Source organism: Anolis carolinensis, unplaced genomic scaffold, assembly GCF_035594765.1.
Source record: "Anolis carolinensis isolate JA03-04 unplaced genomic scaffold, rAnoCar3.1.pri scaffold_9, whole genome shotgun sequence".
NCBI classification, from domain to species: domain Eukaryota; kingdom Metazoa; phylum Chordata; class Lepidosauria; order Squamata; family Dactyloidae; genus Anolis; species Anolis carolinensis.
The window spans coordinates 13,124,490-13,145,681 of NW_026943820.1; the positions used below are offsets into that span (position 1 = coordinate 13,124,490).

Sequence of the window (21,192 nt, forward strand, 5' to 3'; positions counted from 1 at the left end):
TTTCTATAATGATGCAGCATGGACACAACCTGCACCATATATCCCATGTCATTAGGCATTGCTTTAACTGCTGGAAAACTCTCAGCAACTCAGTGATTCCGGCCATGAAAACCTTGGACAAACTATTATACCATGAAATAGTTTCAAGAAAATGTGTTCTGGCTAAAGGATTATGGGATTTGTAGTCCAATAATGTAACCCTACCAAGCTCTTATTCTACAATACTTTCTGTCCAATTCTTGCAGCCCTTGTTCATGAGAAGACAGAGAATGATTGATAGACAAAGCCAAAATAAGAGAGACAATTTCTGGCATCTGGAGAAAATATCATCAGTGCTCACTTCCTGCAGAAATTCAACACTTTGAAAAATAAAGTGATTGAACAGAAAATCCTCGAAGAAGCAAAAGGACTGTCGGGTTAATTATTTTGCTGTTAATTGCGGAAACAATTTCGACATGTCATTCTTTTAAAAATCAAATTTGTTTTTGCACCGGAGGCTCTCTTGGCACCGGGGAAAGAATGCCGCTTGAGTTGTTTCAGTCGACAAAGGTATGCTGGCGCAAGATATGTGCTTCATATCATTGTCATTACATTGTCTATTTTTAAATCCCGACTGCCGGCCAACGTTAAGCACAGCAGGCTCTTGTTTGTGGCTTGACGTTCAACAATACTGTCTTCTCTCAAGTCTTACCTCAACGCAATGTTATATATTTTGTTTCTTGGGGGGAAGATAGAAAAGAAACAGGGATGTGCATAGCTACATCTTCTCCAAAGAGCCCCCAAATGTAATAATTTCGGAATTATTTCCCTCCTTTCTTGGCGGATGTCTGCCACCCAACCGTTGCCAATACTTAAGATGCTTGGTTTTCAACAGCCTCTTGAGGAAAGAATTTTAAATGGTTTGGTGACGTCAAGGAGGCCGTTGAGGGTGGGAGGAGGTGGTCGAGGGATCCTGAAAGTCATTGCCAAGTTCTCATCGTCATTAAAGGAAAGATAGGAAATGAGAAATTGCTTTGCAATGTATAGCAGCTCATGAATGCTGCTCTCCCAAGCCATTCTAGTATTATACTTTCTATCCAAAGTGAGATGGAAATCCAAAGAACGTTCTTCTAATTTGAGCAAGTTGCAGGTCGCCAAAATAATCCGTTCTCATCAAAATGTTGGAAAGTCATCCGGAGTCCGAAGAAGCGCTTACGAACAAGCCGCGGGTTGCCAAAGGGAATACGTTGAGCACAATGGACAAAAAACTGAACCTCTTGAACGAAAAGGTAGACAGATTATTGAATTTCCAGGAGGACTTGACAGGGAAGCTGCAGAAAGTGAACCAAGGGATTGATGATTTGGGGCAAGGCCTTCAGAAGCTGTCCGTGCCTGTTGATAGTGGCACGAAGGAAGGTCTGAAAATGGAAGGTGAGGTTCCTCAGACGGATACCCAGAGCGTGTGTGGTGAGATCCTAAAGCTGATCAAAGCAACGCATCAAGATAACTCAGTGTACAGCGAGAGGATTGAAAAGATGGAGAAGATGATGGACTCGGTGGACAAAATTGTGACGTTTTTGGGAGAAACGTTTAAAAACTCTAAGGTGGTGGACTTTATTCTGAAGGGTGGACTTCCTTGGCGGAAAGGGAGCCCAGTGGAAATCCTACCTGAGGTTAGTCTCCAACGTTGGTCCTTGCTTTAGATCAGCATTTCTCATCGGGGGGGGGGGTCATGAGCAGGGTGTCAGAAGGGTCGCAAAAGACCACCAGAAAACATATATTTCTGATGGTCTTAGGAACCCCTTTGGCAGAGAAGGCTGAAGATCTCTCCACCTGTTCAGAATGCTCTTTGATTGTAGGTGAACTATAAATCCCAGTAACTACAACTCCCAAATGCCACTGTCTGTTTTCCTCAAACTCCACTAGTGTTCACATTTGGGTATACAGTAGAGTCTCACTTATCCAAGCTAAATGGGCTGGCAGAAGCTTGGATAAGCGAATATCTTGGATAATAAGGAGGGATTAAGGAAAAGCCTATTAAACATCAAATTAGGTTATGATTTTACAAATTAAGCGCCATAACATCATGTTATACAACAAAATTGACAGAAAAAGTAGTTCAATACACAGTAATGTTATGTTGTAATTACTGTATATACGAATTTAGCACCAAAATATCACGATATATTGAAAACGTTGACTACAAAAATAGCTTGGATTATCCAGAAGCTTGGAAAAGCGGGGCTTGGATAAGTGAGACTCTACTGTATTGAATATTTGTATCAAGTTTGGTCCAGATCCATCATTGTTTGAGTCCACAGTGCTCTCTGGATGTAGGTGAACTACAACTCCAAAACTCAAGGGCAATTCCTACCAAATCCTTCCAGTATTATCTGTTGGTCATGGGAGTTCTGTGTGCCAAGACTGGTTCAATTTCATCATTGGTGGAGTTCAAAATGCTCTTTGATTGTAGGTGAACTATAAATCCCAGCAACTACAACTCCCAAATGACACAATCAACCCACCCTCAATCCCACCAGTATTCATGTATTTGTGCCAAATTTGGTCCAGTGAATGTAAATACGTCCTGCATATCCTTACATAATAGTAGCAAAATTACAGTTATGGAATAGCAATGAAAATAATGTTATGATTGAGGGTCACCACAACATGAGGAACTGTATTAAGGGGTCGCATCATTAGGAAGGTTGAGAACCACTGCTTTAGATGTTGAACTCTTCCATAGTAGTCATGTTTCCCATGGAAATGAGAATGCCCTACAGACTCTGCTTACATGGTCTTATTTTCTGGAATCATCTACAGAACTTCTGATGTTTCTGGACTCAACCCCATATTATCCTCATTCATTATGGTCATTGGCTAGGAATGATAGGGTTTCCTGCTACATCTGTTGTCGACCGCGTTTTAGGGGATCGGGCCCTTAAGGAGAGACCCGATCCGGTCCTGAGAGAATGGACCTTGGCGAAGCCAAAAGGAGAATTACGAGCCGCAATACAACCTGAAGCCGAAATGAAGAAGGTCCGCCAAAGTTGAAGGAAAATCCGCCAAGGAGTCTTTATTGAGCAATTCAGCTGAAGAGGACTCTAGTAGCGATCATTCGGTCTACTAGGGTACCATACAATCAAAATAAAGCCATACTTATACAAAATTTCAGTCTGACAACCCTTTGAATTTCCCGCCCTGCTTCCCCGCCCATCTGATCATTGATAGGCTAGAAGGTTGAACGAGGCGGGCTTTCGTTTCCCGCCTTGCTCCGTTGGCCCAATAGGAAGCTGCCTTTTGTCTCTACTCAGGCCAATCAGGAAAGAGAAGGCGGGAGTTATCGAAACAATGAGGTGACGGGACAGGAACTAGCGGATTAAGTCCTGCTAGACCGATTTCTAAAGGGTGCTTAATTTATTAATGGCAGCAATCAAGGGTGTCCGGGTTTCTGTCACGTATACAGATTTTAGATATGCCTTGGGGTGTCAGAGATGGAAGCAAAGATGGGTGGTGATGAGCCATATTGACAGGCTCTGCAGGGCGCCTTCCTGAGGTGTCCTGGTTTTTCCTTTGGGTGAGATATGACAATGTTTGCCTTGGGGCGAATCACCTTTAGGTCAGCAAACTCCGAATTCGGCGACTCAAGCCCTATATTGTCCATGCAATTTGAATTTGATTGGATTTAGCGGTGGCAGATTATCCTTTTGTTTTTGGGAAAGGAAGCCTGGATCATAGGAAATGGGATAAGTTCTGGGGTTCAGGTTGAGTTCAAAATATTTCCTATTTGATTTCATGATTTGACAATTATATGAAATAAAATGAAAAATAAAATAAAGTTGGAATATAAACCATGCTGGGAAAAATACATATTTTCCGGGGATCCCAAAGAGTACAAATACATATAGGCAGATAGATAGATTTCATGGAAATAAGGGAGAATCCATAAAAGTGAGTTACATTGCATAAAGGGGAATCATGAATGATATAAACAATTGAAAATATTTGATAAGAACGAAGTTCATAACATCTGGAGAACCCAGCATGGAAATTCATAAAAGTGGAGTTTTAGCAGCATGATTTTACAATTCATGAAGTTGTTATCTCTTGCCTCAGAGTGCAGAGTTTTAGTAAACCACAGTAAACTCCAGTAAAAAGTCTCAATCACCTTCTACTATAAATATATGGAATATAGAACATAAAGTCTTGATTTTTGAACTATCTTTTACAAAGTCCTGGGGGGGAGGGTGGTCACCTCGATCACACATCAGTCGGTAGACTACCCACAGTGGTTCATGGTCTTATTTTGCATGACTTCAATGCTGTTTTGCTATTTTCTTTGTTTTTTTGTTTTGTTTTGTTATTTCAAAACAAAAGAAGGGTCGAAAGGGAGGGCAACATTGATAAAAATATGGAAGTGTTGTGCCTAATAATAATATAAAAATGTAGGTAAAGGTGGCTTGTTGCACCCACAATTTTAAGGAATATAGATGTTTTGTTCTTCTGCTATAGAATCCTAATTCAATGGGGTATTTTGAATTCTCTACCAGAGAGCTGTCATGCCGTAGTTTTAGCCAATGGGCTATATCTCTCTAGCAGACAACTTTGAGTCCCTCACAAAACTACAGATCCCAGGCTTCCATAGTGTGGGACCATAGACAATCAAAGTGGTGTTGTGTTGTCAAAGCAGCCAGGCTTTAAAGCTGCAAGGCTATTCAGGTGGAATCTCCTTTCTAGTTAGTGAGTTAGGAACTGTAGCCCCCAAAAGTAATTTTTCCAAGCTCCATTTTAGCAATAAGCAAACAAACAAGAAACAATCAGAGCCAGCTAACACCTCCCAACAAAGGATTCTCCCAGACAGGAAGCAGCCTGACTTAGAAGCTGCAAGGCTTTTCCATGCTAATCAAGCTGGCCAATTGCAACGTTCACACTTGCCTTCAAACAGACAAGAGTTCTTTCTCCCACCCCGACTTTCCACAAATATATAAACCTTATTTGCCTAATTTCTAATAGACTTCACAACTTCTGAGGATGCCTGCTACAGATGTGGGTGAAATGTCAGGAGAGAATGCTTATGGAACATGGTCATACAGCCCGGAAAACTCACAGCAACCCAAAGTGGTGTTGGGTTTTTATAATGATTCAGCATGGACACAATCTGCACCATATACAGTAGAGTCTCACTTATCCAACACTCGCTTATCCAACGTTCTGGATTATCCAACGCATTTTTGTAGTCAATGTTTTCAATATATCATGATATTTTGGTGCTAAATTCATAAATACAGTAATTACTACATAGCATTACTGCGTATTGAACTACTTTTTCTGCCAAATTTGTTGTCTAACATTATGTTTTGGTGCTTCATTTGTAAAATCATAACCTAATTTGATGGTTAATAGGCTTTTCCTTAATGCTTCCTTATTATCCAACATATTCGCTTATCCAACATTCTGCCGGCCCGTTTATGTTGGATAAGTGAGACTCTACTGTATCTCATGCCATTAGGCATTGTTTTAACTACCAGGCCTCAATGCTATGGGATCATGGGATTTGTAGTTTTGCAAAGTCCTTAGCCTTCTCTGCCAAAGCGTGCTGGTGCCTCACCAGACGACAGCCTCCATAATTGCATAGTCATGCAAAATGGTATATAATATTTGGATTTGAAGTATATACAAATATGCTTTTATTTATTTTTCTATCCAAGACTTCATGTTAGCCTTGCAAACTGCAATATGTTTTGCACTTTTAAAGTTTTATCATAGGCGCCTGTTTTCTCCCCTTTTCCCCCTCTGCTTGGATCCATCTGGAGATACAGATCAGTGCGTCATTTGTGTGTGTGTATTAAACCAAAGCACATACTGAGTATCCCATGAGTATCCGAGTTCTGAGATGCCGTGTTTTGCCTTGAATGGTGCAGGCTTTTATCAGTCGATGGAGAAAGGTTTTCAGAAATGTACCACATTTCTTCACATGCCTAGTCGGGTCTCTCATCACTCAAATGGGCAGATAAGCGCAGAGCAAGTAAACAAAGGCACAAAGTCAAACGGCACAAACAGCTGGGTTTCTTGGGTACGTTCCCTCATATTCAAGTGGGCTTAACAAGGTAAACAAAACCAGGATCCAAGAATCTGTTTGCTGAATAATAGAGGAGAGAGTGTTCTCAGCAGAAGGCTTTCCGTTGCCTATTTGTTGCATTTTGTGGATAACAATCCTCTCTTGGAAGGTGTCCTCAATTTCAGGATATGGACATCACCCCAGCTTCCATATATTGTTGGACTGCAACATTCAACAATCTTACTCACCATAGTTAGACCTTTATTTGAAGCTCTGATAGCTTGTGAGAACAGCATGGTGTAGCAATGTGAGTGTTGGACTAAGATTTTGGAGACCAGAATTGGGATTCCCTGCTCAGTCATGGAAACCACTGGGTGACCTTGGCTGAGTCTCCTAGCACATATGACTGTCTGACTGGGGATAATGGGAATTGCAACCCAACAGCACATATGACTGTCTGACTGGGGATAATGGGAATTGCAACCCAACAGCACATATGACTGTCTGACTGGGGATAATGGGAATTGCAACACAACAGCACATATGACTATCTGATTGGGAATAATGGGAATTGCAACACAACAGTACATATGACTATCTGATTGGGGATAATGGGAATTGCAACCCAATAGCACATATTGCTATCTGACTGACGATAATGGGAATTGCAACACAACAGCACATATGACTATCTGATTGGGAATAATGGGAATTGCAACCTAACAGCACATATGACTATCTGATTGAGGATAATGGGAATTGCAACTCAGCAGCACATATGACTATCTGATTGGGGATAATGGGAATTGCAACCCAACAGCACATATGACTGTCTGACTGGGGATAATGGGAATTGCAACACAACAGCACAAATGACTATCTGATTGGGAATAATGGGAATTGCAACACAACAGTACATATGACTATCTGATTGGGGATAATGGGAATTGCAACCCAAAAGCACATATGACTATCTGATTGGAGACAATGGGAATTGCAACCCAACAGCACATATGACTATCTGACTGAGGATAATGGGAATTGCAACCCAACAGCACATATGACTATCTGTTTGGAGATAATGGGAATTGCAACCCAACAGTACATATAACAGTCTGATTGGGGATAATGGGAATTGCAACCCAAAAGCACATATGACTATCTGAATGGAGATAATGGGAATTGCAACCCAACAGCACTTGTGGCTCTGAGGTTGGGAAAAGGTTAAAGGGCATTTTAAAGTCAGACAGTATAGTCATAAGCCTTGTCTCTAAATCCAAACCCCACTCTCCTGACTCGACAGAACATACTGCAGCCTTCTGGGTATGTATCACAAGTCCCATCAGCTCTAGTCATGATGCCTAATAATGAGGAATACAGAAGCTATAGTTCAGCATCTGGAAGAGGGCCAGATTTGGCTTGCGGGCCCTGAGTTTGACACATGTGCTTAAGGGGGAGCCAATGCACATCAATCGAGCATTGAATCCTAGCAGAACCAAAAAAAAACACCTTGAGACATTCTTGCCGAGGCCCTTCTATCTATCTTTGCAATCTACTAACAGGATTTCTTAGAAACTCTGCTACATAGCCACATATGGGATTTCAACCATGATCTTTATTTCTAAATGGTGGGCCACCAAGAACGTCTCCCCTTGCCAAACTATCTGGATTTCCCTTTTGTGCTTGCTGACTGCTCAATCCATTCTCTGGATCCGAGGAAAATGAATGAGGAAAGGAATTCACATTTGTAGCTCAACCACTGCTAATAATTTCCCTTTTGTTTTCCCCCTTTTAGACTAAAGATAAGCCAGAAGAGAAAGGTGCCAAAGGGAAGCATGCACCTGCCAACAAAGGGATCCAGGCAGAAGGCAAGACTTCCTTGGAAGGTACTTTCCCATATATTCTGATGAAGAAATCTGCAAAGTTGTGGCAGCGTTTTATTATTCTAATAGTTGATTGCACATTGGTAGTTTAGTTCATTTTCTGAGCTCTGTTTCAGACAATAGAAACAGATACACTTTCATACTACAAGTTTTAGGTGACAATTTAGTTATGTTATTGTATCTTCTAAATTAAGTTTATTTTGTTAAACTATTCGCCTTTGGCTGTCAATAATCAAGTGAAGCGATGACTATGCCTTTCATAATCCCCAACCCACTGATTATGTTGTCCAAAAAGATAATGCTTCCAAGGATTGCATAATGACAGCATTGAAGGGCAAAAATAATATTTCTTGGGCAGATCTACTTTACAGGATTGTTATTGAGGACAAACTGGGAAGAGGAAAAACCATGTCCATTGCCTTGACTCACTGTAGGAAAAGAAGGGGTGAAAATACAAATACAAATGAGTTAATAAACACAACGAATATTTAGATATACAGTAGAGTCTCACTTATCCAAGATAAACGGGCTGGCAGAACATTGGATAATCAAAAATGGTGGATAATAAGGAGGGACAAAAAAAAGCCTATTAAACATAAAATTACATTATGATTTTACAAATTAAGCACCAAAACATAATGTTTTACAACAAATTGACAGAAAAAGCAGTTTAATACACAGTAATGTTATTTAGTAATTACTCTATTTATGAATTTAGCATCAAAACATTGCAACATTTACTACAAAAACATTGACTACTAAAAGGCAGACTGCCTTGGATAATACAGAACATTGGATAAGTGGAGCTTGGATAAGTGAGACTCTACTGTATCTCTTTTTAAATTTATTTTTCAAATCAGAACTTTTTACTTTTTGGACTACAAATCCCAGAAAACTCTAAGAAGCAGAACTATTGGACATGCTTGCTTCAGGGTTAAAAAAAGTAACCTTCCCAGGATTTGCTTCCTGATGTATCAGTGGTTCCTTCTAATGTTATGAATTCTATTTCTATCCCTAGAAAACAAAAGGGAGAAAAAATTGGATGAATGTATTGAAGGATGTGAAAAGGTGAATTCAGCCAGTTCTGTCGTTTCCAAAGTTGACTCCAGCCTCCATGTCAAGGAAAGGATGGCCCAGCTGGAAAGAGCCGAAATGCCTGGACAGACAAAGGGCAGCAAAGTGTCTCCAAAGCAAAAGGAAAGCGGCATCAAGACTGTGGTCCAGAAGAGTGGACTGGTTTCTAGCAAAAGCAGTGCAAATCCCCCAGGAAACCAGAATATGGACACAACCTCCTCTGGCCTGGAAGACCTTCCTCAGAAGCCCAAGGAAATTGGGAAAAACACCTCCAGACTCAGCTCTCCCATGAAAGAAGTTGATCCTTCTGCCTCAAAGTCTGGCAGTGATGTTGTGCGGACAAGGTAACAGCCCCGTCTATTGTCTACTCTAGGATACTGAAAAGAGAAGGGCTTAGAAGCAGATCTTGGAATTGTGACTCCAATGAGCCATGAGGCTTGGGGATGTGTGGGAGCTGAGGTTCTCTAAAGCAGTGGTTCTCAACCTGTGGGTCACCAGATGTTTTGGCCTTCAACTCCCAGAAATCCTAACAGCTGATAAACGGTTGTAGAGTTGTAGGCCAAAACACCTGGGGACCTACAGGTTGAAAACCACTGCTCTAAAGTAACTTCTCAAAGGTGTGCTCCAACATCCTACGCTCCACCATTGTGACCCTGATTTTTCACAGAAGTCCCTAAAAGGGTTCACCTGAGGAACTTCAGGGGCTGGTGGAATGCAATGCACACTAGTCCTACTTAGCAGTAGTGATGGCGAATGGGGGATGGGATGGGAGTCAACATCTAATAACACTTGGATGGCAACCATACTGTGAAGGGTATTCTGAGAGTTGCATTCATTTTGTGTTCATTTTTCATAGGCTGATGCCCGAGTAGATGCCACCTGCTCCACAAGCTTAGCTAACTTCATTTCAAAACCAGTAGTATATTCCAGAAGTTAATAGTTTTCTGGGTACTTTTTAGCTGGTTTCATTTTTATGAGTGAATCAGTCTCATATTGAAAACATATTTCACTCTTTCTGTTTGACTTTTCTTCTCCTGGTAAAGCTTCATGCCCACATGATGAAGGCGCCTGTTCAATGCTCTTCTCCAAGAACTCTTCATCCCATTGTTACTCCTTTTTGGTCTTTCATTTTGTTGTTCAACAGTCAGCCTTCCGGGATGACAATGCATTCAAACTGGATTCTGTGGCAGTGTGGACTCTGATAATCCAGTTCAAAACCGATATTGTGGATTATCTGACTTCATATTCTGGGTTATATGGCTGTGTGGAAGGGCCCTCAGTCATCACCGGGCTGTTTCAGTCTCACCCAACGATGTGTTTCCACTTCTGAAAACCTAGATTGCCTTACTGAAGCCTCCCTTTGGCTCTCAAATGGCTTGGTCAGATATACATTTATGATAGCACCTCCTTTACAAATAATCAGAAGAAGTAAGAGGAGCTTCCCATCCTTCTCATCTCCAAAATCTAAGTCTTGCATCTGATTTGAATTCCAACATTTGTGTCAGCATGTAAGCTGTGATGGGAATTACACGGTCCTTCAGATGTTGTAAAGTTGTAGCTTCCAGATTCCAAAGGTTTAAACCAAAGATGGGGAATACTGGGATTAAAAGTTCTGAAACATCTGGAAGACCTTATAGTTCCCACCCTTGGTTTATGTCATTCCAATGGTTTCCTGAACTTGTGTTTCCTTGAACAACAGCTCCTCCATCCCTCGGGCTAGGTACAGTTTCATAAGTGATGTGACACATGATACTTGGCCTTGCTGTCCAAAGGAAATACTTGATAAAATCACCTATGAGGATGTGCAAAGCAGTTTGATAATGTTTTCGTGGCTATAGGGTCCTTGTTGTGGGATCTGTAGTTAGATAAGGCATGGAGAGTACCTGTAAAGTATAGTTCACAGCACCTAGCATTTGGCTGCTTCCCATCCAAGTATTAAGCAGGACTTAGCTCCCAAAATCAGATGGAATCCAGTGCACACATCTACTTTAGACCTGTCTAGTTTCTTGAATAAAGGACAAATTATATTTAGTTTGGCATGTGGCTTCTGAGAGCCACATTACAGTGAATTCAGCTTTCAGTCTGAAAAACAGTATCCCTTCCTTCTAAGTCTACATAATAGATATAGATATAGATATACCAGAATAATAACAGGGAAGGGCTGGAGAGAATGTATCCCTCCAACTGCTCCTGGACTTCATTTCCCATCAGCTCTTCTGACAAGTTTAATGGGAACAGTAGTTCATCAATATCTGGAGTCCCACAGGTTTATTATCCAGGCAGCAGGGTAGCATCTGTATTAGAGCCAGCTATAATGTATAATGTGGGATATTGGTTTGAGTGTTGGGCCTCAATCCTGGAGACCAGGGTTCAAATCCCCACTTGGCTATTGAAACCCACTGGGTGTGGGCAAGTCACATTCTCTCAGCCTCAGAGGGAGGCAAAAAGCCTCTGAACAAAACTTGTCAACAAATCCCTATGATAGGTTTGCCTGAAGGTCACCATCAATCGGAAACAGTTTGAAGGCACACGCAACAAGGCCATTAAGAAGTGTCTGAAAAAGAAATATTTTCTTTCCAGGCTTTCGATTAATGTCCAAATGACCGACGCTCAAAGCAAGTCTTCAAAAAGCAAAGAAGGAGCCACCAGCAGCCCCGGAGGCAAGAGTACAGAGTCATCAGCCGTTGTTCCTTCACTTCCAGTTGGTGAAGGAGCAAAACATTTGCCCGAACCTTGTAAAGCAAAGCAGCTTTCTAAGGGCAGCAGGACTGAACCCACACAGGAACTAAAAGGACGGAAGCCTTTTACTAAGCCAGGGGAAAAACAGACACCCAAACCTCAGGTCCTACCATCAGCGCCATCTCCAAAGACTGAAGAAAACACAGAGAGTCAATGCAAGGCTGTGCCATGCCTAGTTTCTGTTGCAAAAGACCCAGGGAAAGATCCAGGAAGCCCAGTGCAAAGCCCTGAGGAAACAACAACAGGAATGAAAGACTCTGGGAAAGATGTCAAGCCAGAAAACGTGGAATTGAGGAGCCTGGCGTTAAGGAGACGGGAGAGCAGATCCAGTCAAGGGGCCGAGACACCGTCGGAAAATGCCTCATTGCAAGTGCCTGGCAAAGCAGAGGAGGTGGTCATTGGTAAGTAGTTGGTAATCCATTATCCGAAATTCCTAGAACCATAAATGTTTTGTATTTTGGACGTTCTTTTGGACCTTGGAATACTTACATATACATAATGAGATGCTTTGGAGTGTGGGGTAAATCTAAGTGCAACATTTGCCTATGTTTCGCATCTTTAGCTTCCCGATTGTGTTAAAATGATGAAGACTCTGTGCTGCTGTAAAGACTTAACGTGTATTATTTCCAATGCTTTTTTTATTGGATCCCATTTCATCCAAGGCATGAAAATTCCTCTAACTCAACTGGACACATGATTGGAATGGGATTGTAGAATGTGAGGTCAGAGGGAAATTCAAAGCAGAATATTTTGTCCATGACATTTCTCTTGATGGAGCATTTCCCCCGTATCCAAAACAATTAGCTCAGTAATATGCCAGGAAGATCTACAAAGTGCTATTGAAGTCCTAGCAATGTGTTATTGTATATTTATATGTATCCTAGTCTGTGAGAGATGGTTGTGGAGATATTCTCCCCTGTTCCTCGCTTCATTGGAAGGAAGCCTTCGTCAGCGGAGAAAATATTATCTTTTAAGCCTCTGGAGATGTCACCATAGGCGTATTTGGCCGGTGTTCTCACTCATATCTTGATGCATCTCCACCTGAGGAGGAAAATGTGTAAGCGAAATAAATTGAGTTATGGCCAGCTGTTTGCCGTGGAAACCAATCAATGCAATCATGATCCGCTTTTTTTCTCCTTTAGACGACAGCCCTCCACCTCCGGCTCCTTTCGAACATCGCATTGTGAGCATCAAGCAAACCGAGTTAACAGCCTCTTATGCAATATGCCAGCATGAAGTCTTGGGAGGGTAAGTTTAACTGGAGACGTTGTTTTTATGAGTCACTGTTCCCCAGCTCCCAGATCCAGAAGATATCATATACGAATTTTGCCTGTCCCAAGAGCACCTAGTGAGCACAAATATGGTATCACTTCATGTCATATTAGCTGGTCTCCATGTCAGATAGACTGAAAAGTCCTGATCTAGTCTTTGCAATGTACAGTGTTCCCTCGCTACTTTGCGGTTCACTTTCCGCTCCCTCGCTATTTCGCGGGTTTTCAATTAATATATATGTAATGTAATATTAATAAGGGGCCCCGGTGGTGAAGTGTGTTAAAGAACTGAGCTGCTGAACTTGCAGACCGAAAGGTCCCAGGTTCAAACCCCGGGAGCGGTGTGAGCAGCCGCTGTTAGCTCCAGCTTTTGCCATCCTAGCAGTTCAAAAACATGCAAATGCCAGTTGATCAATAGGTACTGCTCCGGCGGGAAGGTAACGGCGCTCCATGCACTCATGCCGGCCACATGACCTTGGAGGTGTCTACGGACAATGCCAGCTCTTCGGCTTAGAAATGGAGATGAACACCAACCCCCAGAGTCAGACATGACTGGACTTAACGTCAGGGGAAACCTTTACTTTTTACACATTTATCGCAGTGTTTTTGCTGTTTTGTGGGGTTTTGCAGTGTGCAAAGGGTTTTGGAAAGGGAGAGAAATAAAGGGAGAGGGGGGAAGGGTAGGGAAGGGTTGGAAATAAAAAAGGATTATTTAGCGTCCATTCTTCTTCTCTGCCAGTGTACTGTTTATTGTAACTGCTAAAATAAAGTACTGACTGCATTATAGTAAGTGGTCTGTGGTTTGCTCTCCTCCATACATAGAATAAATATAGTGTACTTCACGGATTTTCACTTATTTTGAGTGGTCCTGGAACGTAAGTGAGGGAACACTGTAGACATTGTGTTGTCGAAGGCTTTCATGGCCGGGATCACAGGGTTGTTGTATGTTTTCTGGGCTATATGGCCATGTTCCAGAAGTAGTCTCTCCTGATGTTTCGCCCACATCTATGGCAGGCATCCTCAGAGGTTGTGAGGTACCTTACAACCTCTGCGGATGCCTGCCATAGATGTGGGTGAAACGTCAGGAGAGAATACTTCTGGAACATGGCCAGACAGCCCGGAAAACACATAACAACACTGTAGACATTACTGACTAGCATAATTCAGGAGCAGAACTTCTTGTCGGTGGGTCTAATTTGTCCCATGGAGGGTATGATGATTGAGAATCTACTCCATCCCCATTTCAGTCCCCCATTCTTGATTTGGGAGTTAGCAAATTCACTTTCTAAGAAAGCTTTGGAAACGCACTGCTTAAGGGTAGACTAGCCGCCTTGGCATGTCCTGTTACGGAATCAAATGCAGACCATCGTTGGGCGGTCGTCCCATTATGAAATGGAGGAATATCTAAATGGGGTGTAATATTTTAACGTAAGCAAGGAACAACTGGATGGAAAGATCATCCTTAATCCCCCCTTAAGCTGGGAGAAAGAGGAGCTCCTGGACTCCTGACCTCCCGATTCCGTTCGCTTTGTACCAGGTTATTTTTAATTGACGATAAGAATAGTTGGTCTCTGGAGGCGTCTGCAGGGAGTTGTCCCCTAAGCCCTCTCCCCTCCGGCTTCGCTGACGCTCTGCTCTCCGTCTCTCAACAGCGGGCGCTTCGGTCAAGTGCACAAGTGTGACGAAAAGTCAACCGGGCTCTGCCTTGCGGCCAAAATCATCAAAGTGAAAGCAGCAAAAGAAAGGGTAACTCTATCCTCTTCAAAAATAAAGGGGCCACAGGTGGCGGGATAATACGTTGGACAATAATTTCCCTTATAAACAGAGAAGTTACTTTTCTGGATTATAACTGCAATTACCTCCCTCATGGTAGCTGGAGGGTTGTGGGATTTGTAGTCTAAAAAGATAACCTTTCCAAGGGTTAGGATACACATCCCATTATTTACACATACCCCGTTATCATAGGATTCCCTGGTGGCTCAGTGGGTTAAACCCTTGTACCGACAGGACTGATGACTTGAAGATTGGGTTGCTGACCTGAAGGTTGCCAGTTCAAATCCAACCCGGGGAGACCACAGATGAGCTCCTTCTACCAGCTCCAGCTCCATGCGGAGACATGAGAGAAGCCTCTCACAAGGATGCAAAAAACATCAAACATCCCTTGGGCAACGTCCTTGCAGACGGCCAATTCTCTCACACCAGAAGTGACTTGCAGTTTCTCAAGTCACTCCTGACACACACACACAAAATAATAGGATCATAGAATCAGAATAATAGAATTATATAGTTGGAAAAGACCAGAAGGACCATCTAGTCCAACCCCCTTCTTCCATGAAAGAACACAGAATCAAAGCATCCCCGACAGATGTCCACCCATCCTCTGCTCAAAAACTTCCAAAGGAGAAGACTCCACACACTCCAAAGTAGTGCATTCCACTGTTGAACAGCTCCCACCAACAGGAAATTCTTCCTGATCTCTTTTTCTGCAGTTTGAATCCATTGTTTGTAATTTGTAGAACGACAGAAAACAATATGGGGTTCTTTCAAATATTTATTGTTGTTTGTGAAAGAAACTATAGGCAGCCTGCATGCTGGTACTAAGATCCTTTTTGACTCAGGTGGAGCATTGAGTTCCACTAGCCTTCTTATGCAGAAGACACAAGCCAAATTTTCTTGACATCCCATATGGCCTATTAGTCACTACTTGGGTCGAAGGTAGAGGAATGCCTGGGTGCCATTTGGCTGGCATTGAGCAACCCAGGAAAAGCTATTGCGTAAGAAGGTACTGGATCTCTCCTTCCATGAGGAAAATGGCTTTTTGGTGGTAGTATGAGTAATGCACAGATATATATGTATCTACAAAGAAACAATGAATGTATATATGCACAACTCTTTACAATTCCTCACGAGAAATCCCACAAAGTTATAATATCTTCACCTCTTGCATAGAACCTACTTGGAAGTAAATCTCATCGAGCTACTCCAAAAACATCTAAGGAAATAGTCCATACCAACTCATAATGTTCCAACAAAGGGATATTGAATAAGTTTATAGTCTATTAGTATCAGTCATAAAGAAAGGAATTTAGAGAGACAAACGTGTCTGTAGTAATCCTGGAGCTGTTTCTGATCATGAGTCTGTATCAAACCACAGCTTTGGTAGGAGTCAAAATGACATGTTTACATGCAGATTCAAAAATGCACAGCTTCTGTGTAGATTGGGATTCTTCATACAGATCACAACACAAAACATGACAAGGTCCACCTTGTTCCACCTTGTTTCTCTTAAATCTTCTTCGGGTATTTTGTCTTTCTTTATATTGTTGTTACTTCAATGTTATATGGAGTAGCGAAACTTCCCAAACACTACATCGAGGAATGATACTGTATGATATCCTTTTGTTGGAACATTATGAGTTGGTATGGACTATTTCCTTAGATGTTTTTGGAGTACAGTTACCTTTTACTTTATACTGCGATTAGATTTACTTCCAAGTAGGTTCTATGCAAGAGTTGAAGGTATTATAACTTTTTGGTGGTAGTCTCACATTTCTGGACTTCATTCATAACATCTTTTAATGCAGAGGAGAGAGGAAGGTCTTCATTGTTGATCTCATAGAGAGAATATTTTTAATGAAATCAGTCTCCTTTTTATTCATTAATGTGCCTAGGCTTGGTCAGTATTTTCATTTGAGTATATATACTGTATATACTTGAGTATAAGCCAACCCGAATATAAGCCGAGGCACCCAGTTTTACCACAAAAAACTGGGAAAACATTGACTCCTGTATAAGCCAAGATACCAATAAAATTACATTAATTGAGGCATTAGTAGTTTAAATGTTTTTGAATCTTTACATCAAACTGTAATTTAAGATATGACTGTTCAACTCTGATTAAATCATTATTTTCATCTTCTTCAATATAAGTGTGTTTATATATCCTTTTAATAATAATAGGGCGAAATAATAAATGTAATAATAATAATAGAATAAATGCAGTAAAATAATAAATGTAATAATAATTAGTAAAATAATAATAAAAATAGAGTAAAATAAATGTAAAAGTAACAATAATAAAGTAATAAATGTAATAATAATAATTATTATTAATAGAGTAAAATAATAAATGTAACAATACCAATAATAACAGAGAATAATAATAATAATCTCTATATATAAAAGGGTAATGAAATTTTGGCCTAGGACAAAACAACAAAACTATACATCCCAGAAACACTAAACTTGGCAGCATAACCTCTCATCCATGCCTCTACGTTCATACAACAAAAAGAAAAGAAAAATAAAGTCCTAATTAGAGGGAGAGGAAGAATTGTTTTTAGCCAATTGCTGCCAGTTAGAAGGCTAAGCTCCGCCCACTTGGTCTCCTAGCAACCCACTCAGCCCAGGGGACAGGCAGAGTTAGGCCTCGCTTCCACACTGCCTGGCCACGCGTTGCTGTGGCAAAGTATGGTGGTATGGGAATAAAGTAACTTGTATTATGTGCTTAGAACTGGATTATATGAGTTCCCTTCTACACAGCTGTATAAAATCCACACTGAACTGAATATAAGCCAACCAGGACCCGAGTATAAGCCGAGGAGGTTTTTTCCAGTCCTAAAAAAGGGCTGAAAAACTAGGCTTATACTTGAGTATATACAGTACTTAGAATATTCCAAGCTCTGTCCTTGGCATGTTCAACTGAAAATGAATAAAAAATCAAATGGATTTGATAGAATGTGATGTGAATGATCAGAGTTAATTATCTTTATGAAAAACAACTTCATAAAAAGAAGATAATATAGAATGTATGGCTAGACGTGATTGCAATCTATTGCCCCTTAGCCTTAGCCAATGGTAAGGGATTATAAGAGTTGCAGTCGAATAACATACACTCCCCATCCTAATACATTGCAGCCTCCTGTGGTTTTCCTGACTTAAAAAATGAAAGAAAAAGATCTGTTTCCTTGTATCTTTTCTTCACATTGTCCCAATATCTGGGGGCTTTGTCAAAACAGGAACTTCTTGAGCCCCCTATAATAAATCTGCGTTGTGTTATAGGTTATACGTCTTATCCTGACATTATAGCTATCATGCCTTATCTTTCAGGAGGAAGTGAAAAATGAGATCAATATTATGAATCAACTGAACCATGTCAATTTGATCCAGCTCTACGATGCTTTTGAGTCCAAGAACAACCTTACCTTAATCATGGAATAGTAAGTTCTCATTCAGGAGAAGGTTGATGGGGGTTATGGGTCCTTGCATCTGGAGAGTACCAGAGTTAGGAAGAGAAAGAGAAGAAAAGAAAAACAATTCTATCCTATTATTTTAGCATGAGCTTTCATGGCTGTCAGTGCATTTCTACAGACACAGAGTGCAGTGGACTATCTACATTCTGGAGTTGGGGCAAAAGTGGAAAAACCAGGAAAAACCCCATGTTTTTTAGCTGATATAATACTTTTGTATGGATACTTAGGTTCTTTGCTGACAGTTGACAATAGAATTATGCTAGAGCAACTGTTCTCAACCTGTGGGTCCCCAAGTGTTTTGGCCTACAATTTCCAGAAATCCCAGCCAGTTTACCAGCTGTTAGAATTTCTGGGAGTTGAAGGCCAAAACATCTGGGGACCCCAGGTTGAGAACCACTGTGCTAGAGAATCAATAAACAGCTAGAGAGATACCGGTATTACATTTATTATTTTACTCTTATTATTGTTATTATTATTACATTTATTATTTTACTCTACCATTATTGTTACTATTACATTTATTATTTTACCCTATTTATTATTATTGGAAGGATACGTAAGCACATTTACCAGTACATTGAAGAAGGTTAGAATAATGATTTAATCAGAGGTGGGTAATCTTATTTTAAAATTACAGTTTTATGTAAATATTCAAAAACATTTAATCTACTGATGCCTCAATTAATGTAATTTTATTGGTATCTATTTTTATTTTTATTCTTGAAATTTACCAATAGCTGCTGCATTTCTCACCCTCAGCTTATACTCGAGTCCATAAGTTTCCCCAGTTTTTGTGGTAGAATTAGGTGCCTCGGCTTATCTTCGGGTTGGCTTATACTCGAGTATATACGGTATTCTCTCTAGCAATCTCTAGATCCGCCAGTGCAATGCCAATGGAAAGTTAACTATAAGGTCGTACTGGAAGATCTGGAGAGTACATATTGATCAAATCCACAAAGTTAAACTTGTAAATATGGGTGGGCAAATGTAACTTTAAATCCTTGGGTTATTAGTCATATTTATATAGTTGCAGGAGTGGGATAGAATTCAATCACTTGTGAAAAGGTTGCATGGGATAATAGTTTTTTCAGCTCTTTTTTAAAAATTATTTTTATTGAATTTTGCTGTGTTACAAATAAAAGGGTTAATCTAGAGCAGGGGTCCCCAAACTAAGGCCCGGGGGCCGGATGCGGCCCTCCAAGGTAATTTACCTGGCCCCCGCCCTAATTTATAATATAACGTTTTTATATCAGTTTTAATAATATAATATATTGAATATACATATAATATTAATAAGAATATTATCATTTTATACAATATAATGCTAACAATAATACCATATAATAATATTAATTATATGTTATATATTACATATAATATTACAGTATAGTGGTATAGTTCAATATAGTATAATGCTAATATTGTGCTATGCTAATAATATAATATATTGTATGTACATACAGCTGCTCTGAGTTCCTTTCGGGGTGAGAAGGGTAGGATATAAATGTAGTAAATAAATGTAGTAAATGAATAAATAAATAATTTTGGACTTAGGCTCGCCCAAAGTCTGAAATGACTTGAAGACACACAACAACAACAACAACCCTAATTAACCTGACTATCTCATTGGCCAGAAGCAGGCCTACACTTCCTATTGAAATCCTGATAGGTTTATGTTGGTTAAAATTATTTTCATTTTTAAATATTGTATTGGTCTTTCATTGTTATTGTTGTTTTGCACTACAAATAAGATATGTGCAGTGTGCATAGGAATTTGTTCAGTTTTCCCCCCCAAATGATAATTTGGCCCCTCCACAGTCTGAAGGATTGTGGACCGGCCCTCTGCTTTAAAAGTTTGAGGACCCCTGATCTAGATCAGGGGTCCCCAAACTAAGGCCCGTGGGCCGGATGCGGCCCATCGAAGCCATTTATCCGGCCCCCACGGCACAAGGGCAGAAGGGGGTTGGGATAAATGACCCAAGAGGTCTCTTCTTCTCTTACAACCATTATTATTGTTGTTGTTGTTGTTATTATTATTATTATTATTATTAGCATTGAGGCTGGGTGGCCATCTGTCAGGGGTGCTTTGCTTGTGCACAAAGGCAGAAGGAGGTTGGACTCAATGGCCCAAAGGGTCTCTTCCAACCCTCTTTTTATTATTATTATTGTTGTTGTTGTTGTTGTTGTTATTATTATTATTATTATTATTATTATTATTATTATTATTATTATTTATTGCTCGGTGGCCAACTATAGTCCGGCCCTCCAACGGTCTGAAGGATCGTGAACTGGCCCCCTGTTTAAAAAGTTTGGGGACCCCTGCTTTATGTGGTCCAGTTAGTTTTGTAAAACAAAATCTACAAAAAAGAGTGGCCAACAAAAATGTGCAAAATACATCAATCAAGCTTTTGAAGCTCCATGGGCTTCTTCACATACTAGAGAAGAAGCCCATTACACGAAGTGAAAGTTGCACTTGAGCAAACATGTTTAGGATTTGGATATATAACTTTAGTAGAGTAACCTATGAATGATAATATTGTATTCATATATATGTTTGTTGGATCTCCAATCTACCATATATACTTGAGTAAATCTCTTTGAATCTTTACATCAAACTGTAATTTAAGATATGACTGTTCAACTCTGATTAAATCATTATTTTCATCTTCTTCAATGTAAATGTGCTTATGTATCCTTTTAATAATAATAGAGTGAAATAATAAATGTAATAATAAGAATAAGAATAAATGCAGAAAAATAATAAATGTAATAATAATTAGAGTAAAATAATAAATGTATTATTAATAAAAATAGAGTAAAATAAATGTAAAAGTAACAACAATAATAAAGTAATAAATGTAATAATAATAATTAATAGAGTAAAATAATAAATGTAACAATACCAATAATAATAGAGAAAAATAATAATAATACCA

At 40.1% G+C, this 21,192-nt stretch overlaps 2 protein-coding genes across 7 annotated transcripts in view; one reads left to right on the forward strand and one right to left on the reverse strand.

The window, feature by feature from the left end:
* Positions 1-21,192, reverse strand: part of orc6 (origin recognition complex subunit 6) — an 83,560-nt gene that overhangs the window by 42,312 nt on the left and 20,056 nt on the right. The window contains exon 7 of one of the 4 annotated variants that reach the window (XM_008113912.3): positions 3,030-12,774. The exons of the other annotated variants lie outside the window; for them this stretch is intronic. Coding sequence (XP_008112119.2) covers positions 12,749-12,774 — 26 coding nt within the window. The 3' untranslated portion in view covers positions 3,030-12,748. Of the gene's footprint in view, positions 1-3,029; positions 12,775-21,192 lie in introns of those variants that run through there. 4 annotated transcript variants of the gene reach the window in all.
* The window catches only part of mylk3 (myosin light chain kinase 3), a 57,014-nt gene that overhangs the window by 26,119 nt on the left and 9,703 nt on the right, over positions 1-21,192 (forward strand). For 2 of the 3 annotated variants that reach the window (XM_062961734.1, XM_062961733.1), the window contains 6 exons: positions 7,833-7,923; positions 8,939-9,338; positions 11,575-12,134; positions 12,876-12,981; positions 14,657-14,750; positions 18,114-18,223. In XM_062961734.1, the coding sequence (XP_062817804.1) occupies positions 7,833-7,923; positions 8,939-9,338; positions 11,575-12,134; positions 12,876-12,981; positions 14,657-14,750; positions 18,114-18,223 (1,361 nt within the window). Of the gene's footprint in view, positions 1-886; positions 1,653-7,832; positions 7,924-8,938; positions 9,339-11,574; positions 12,135-12,875; positions 12,982-14,656; positions 14,751-18,113; positions 18,224-21,192 lie in introns of those variants that run through there. The other variant, XM_062961732.1, reaches the window with a different exon arrangement.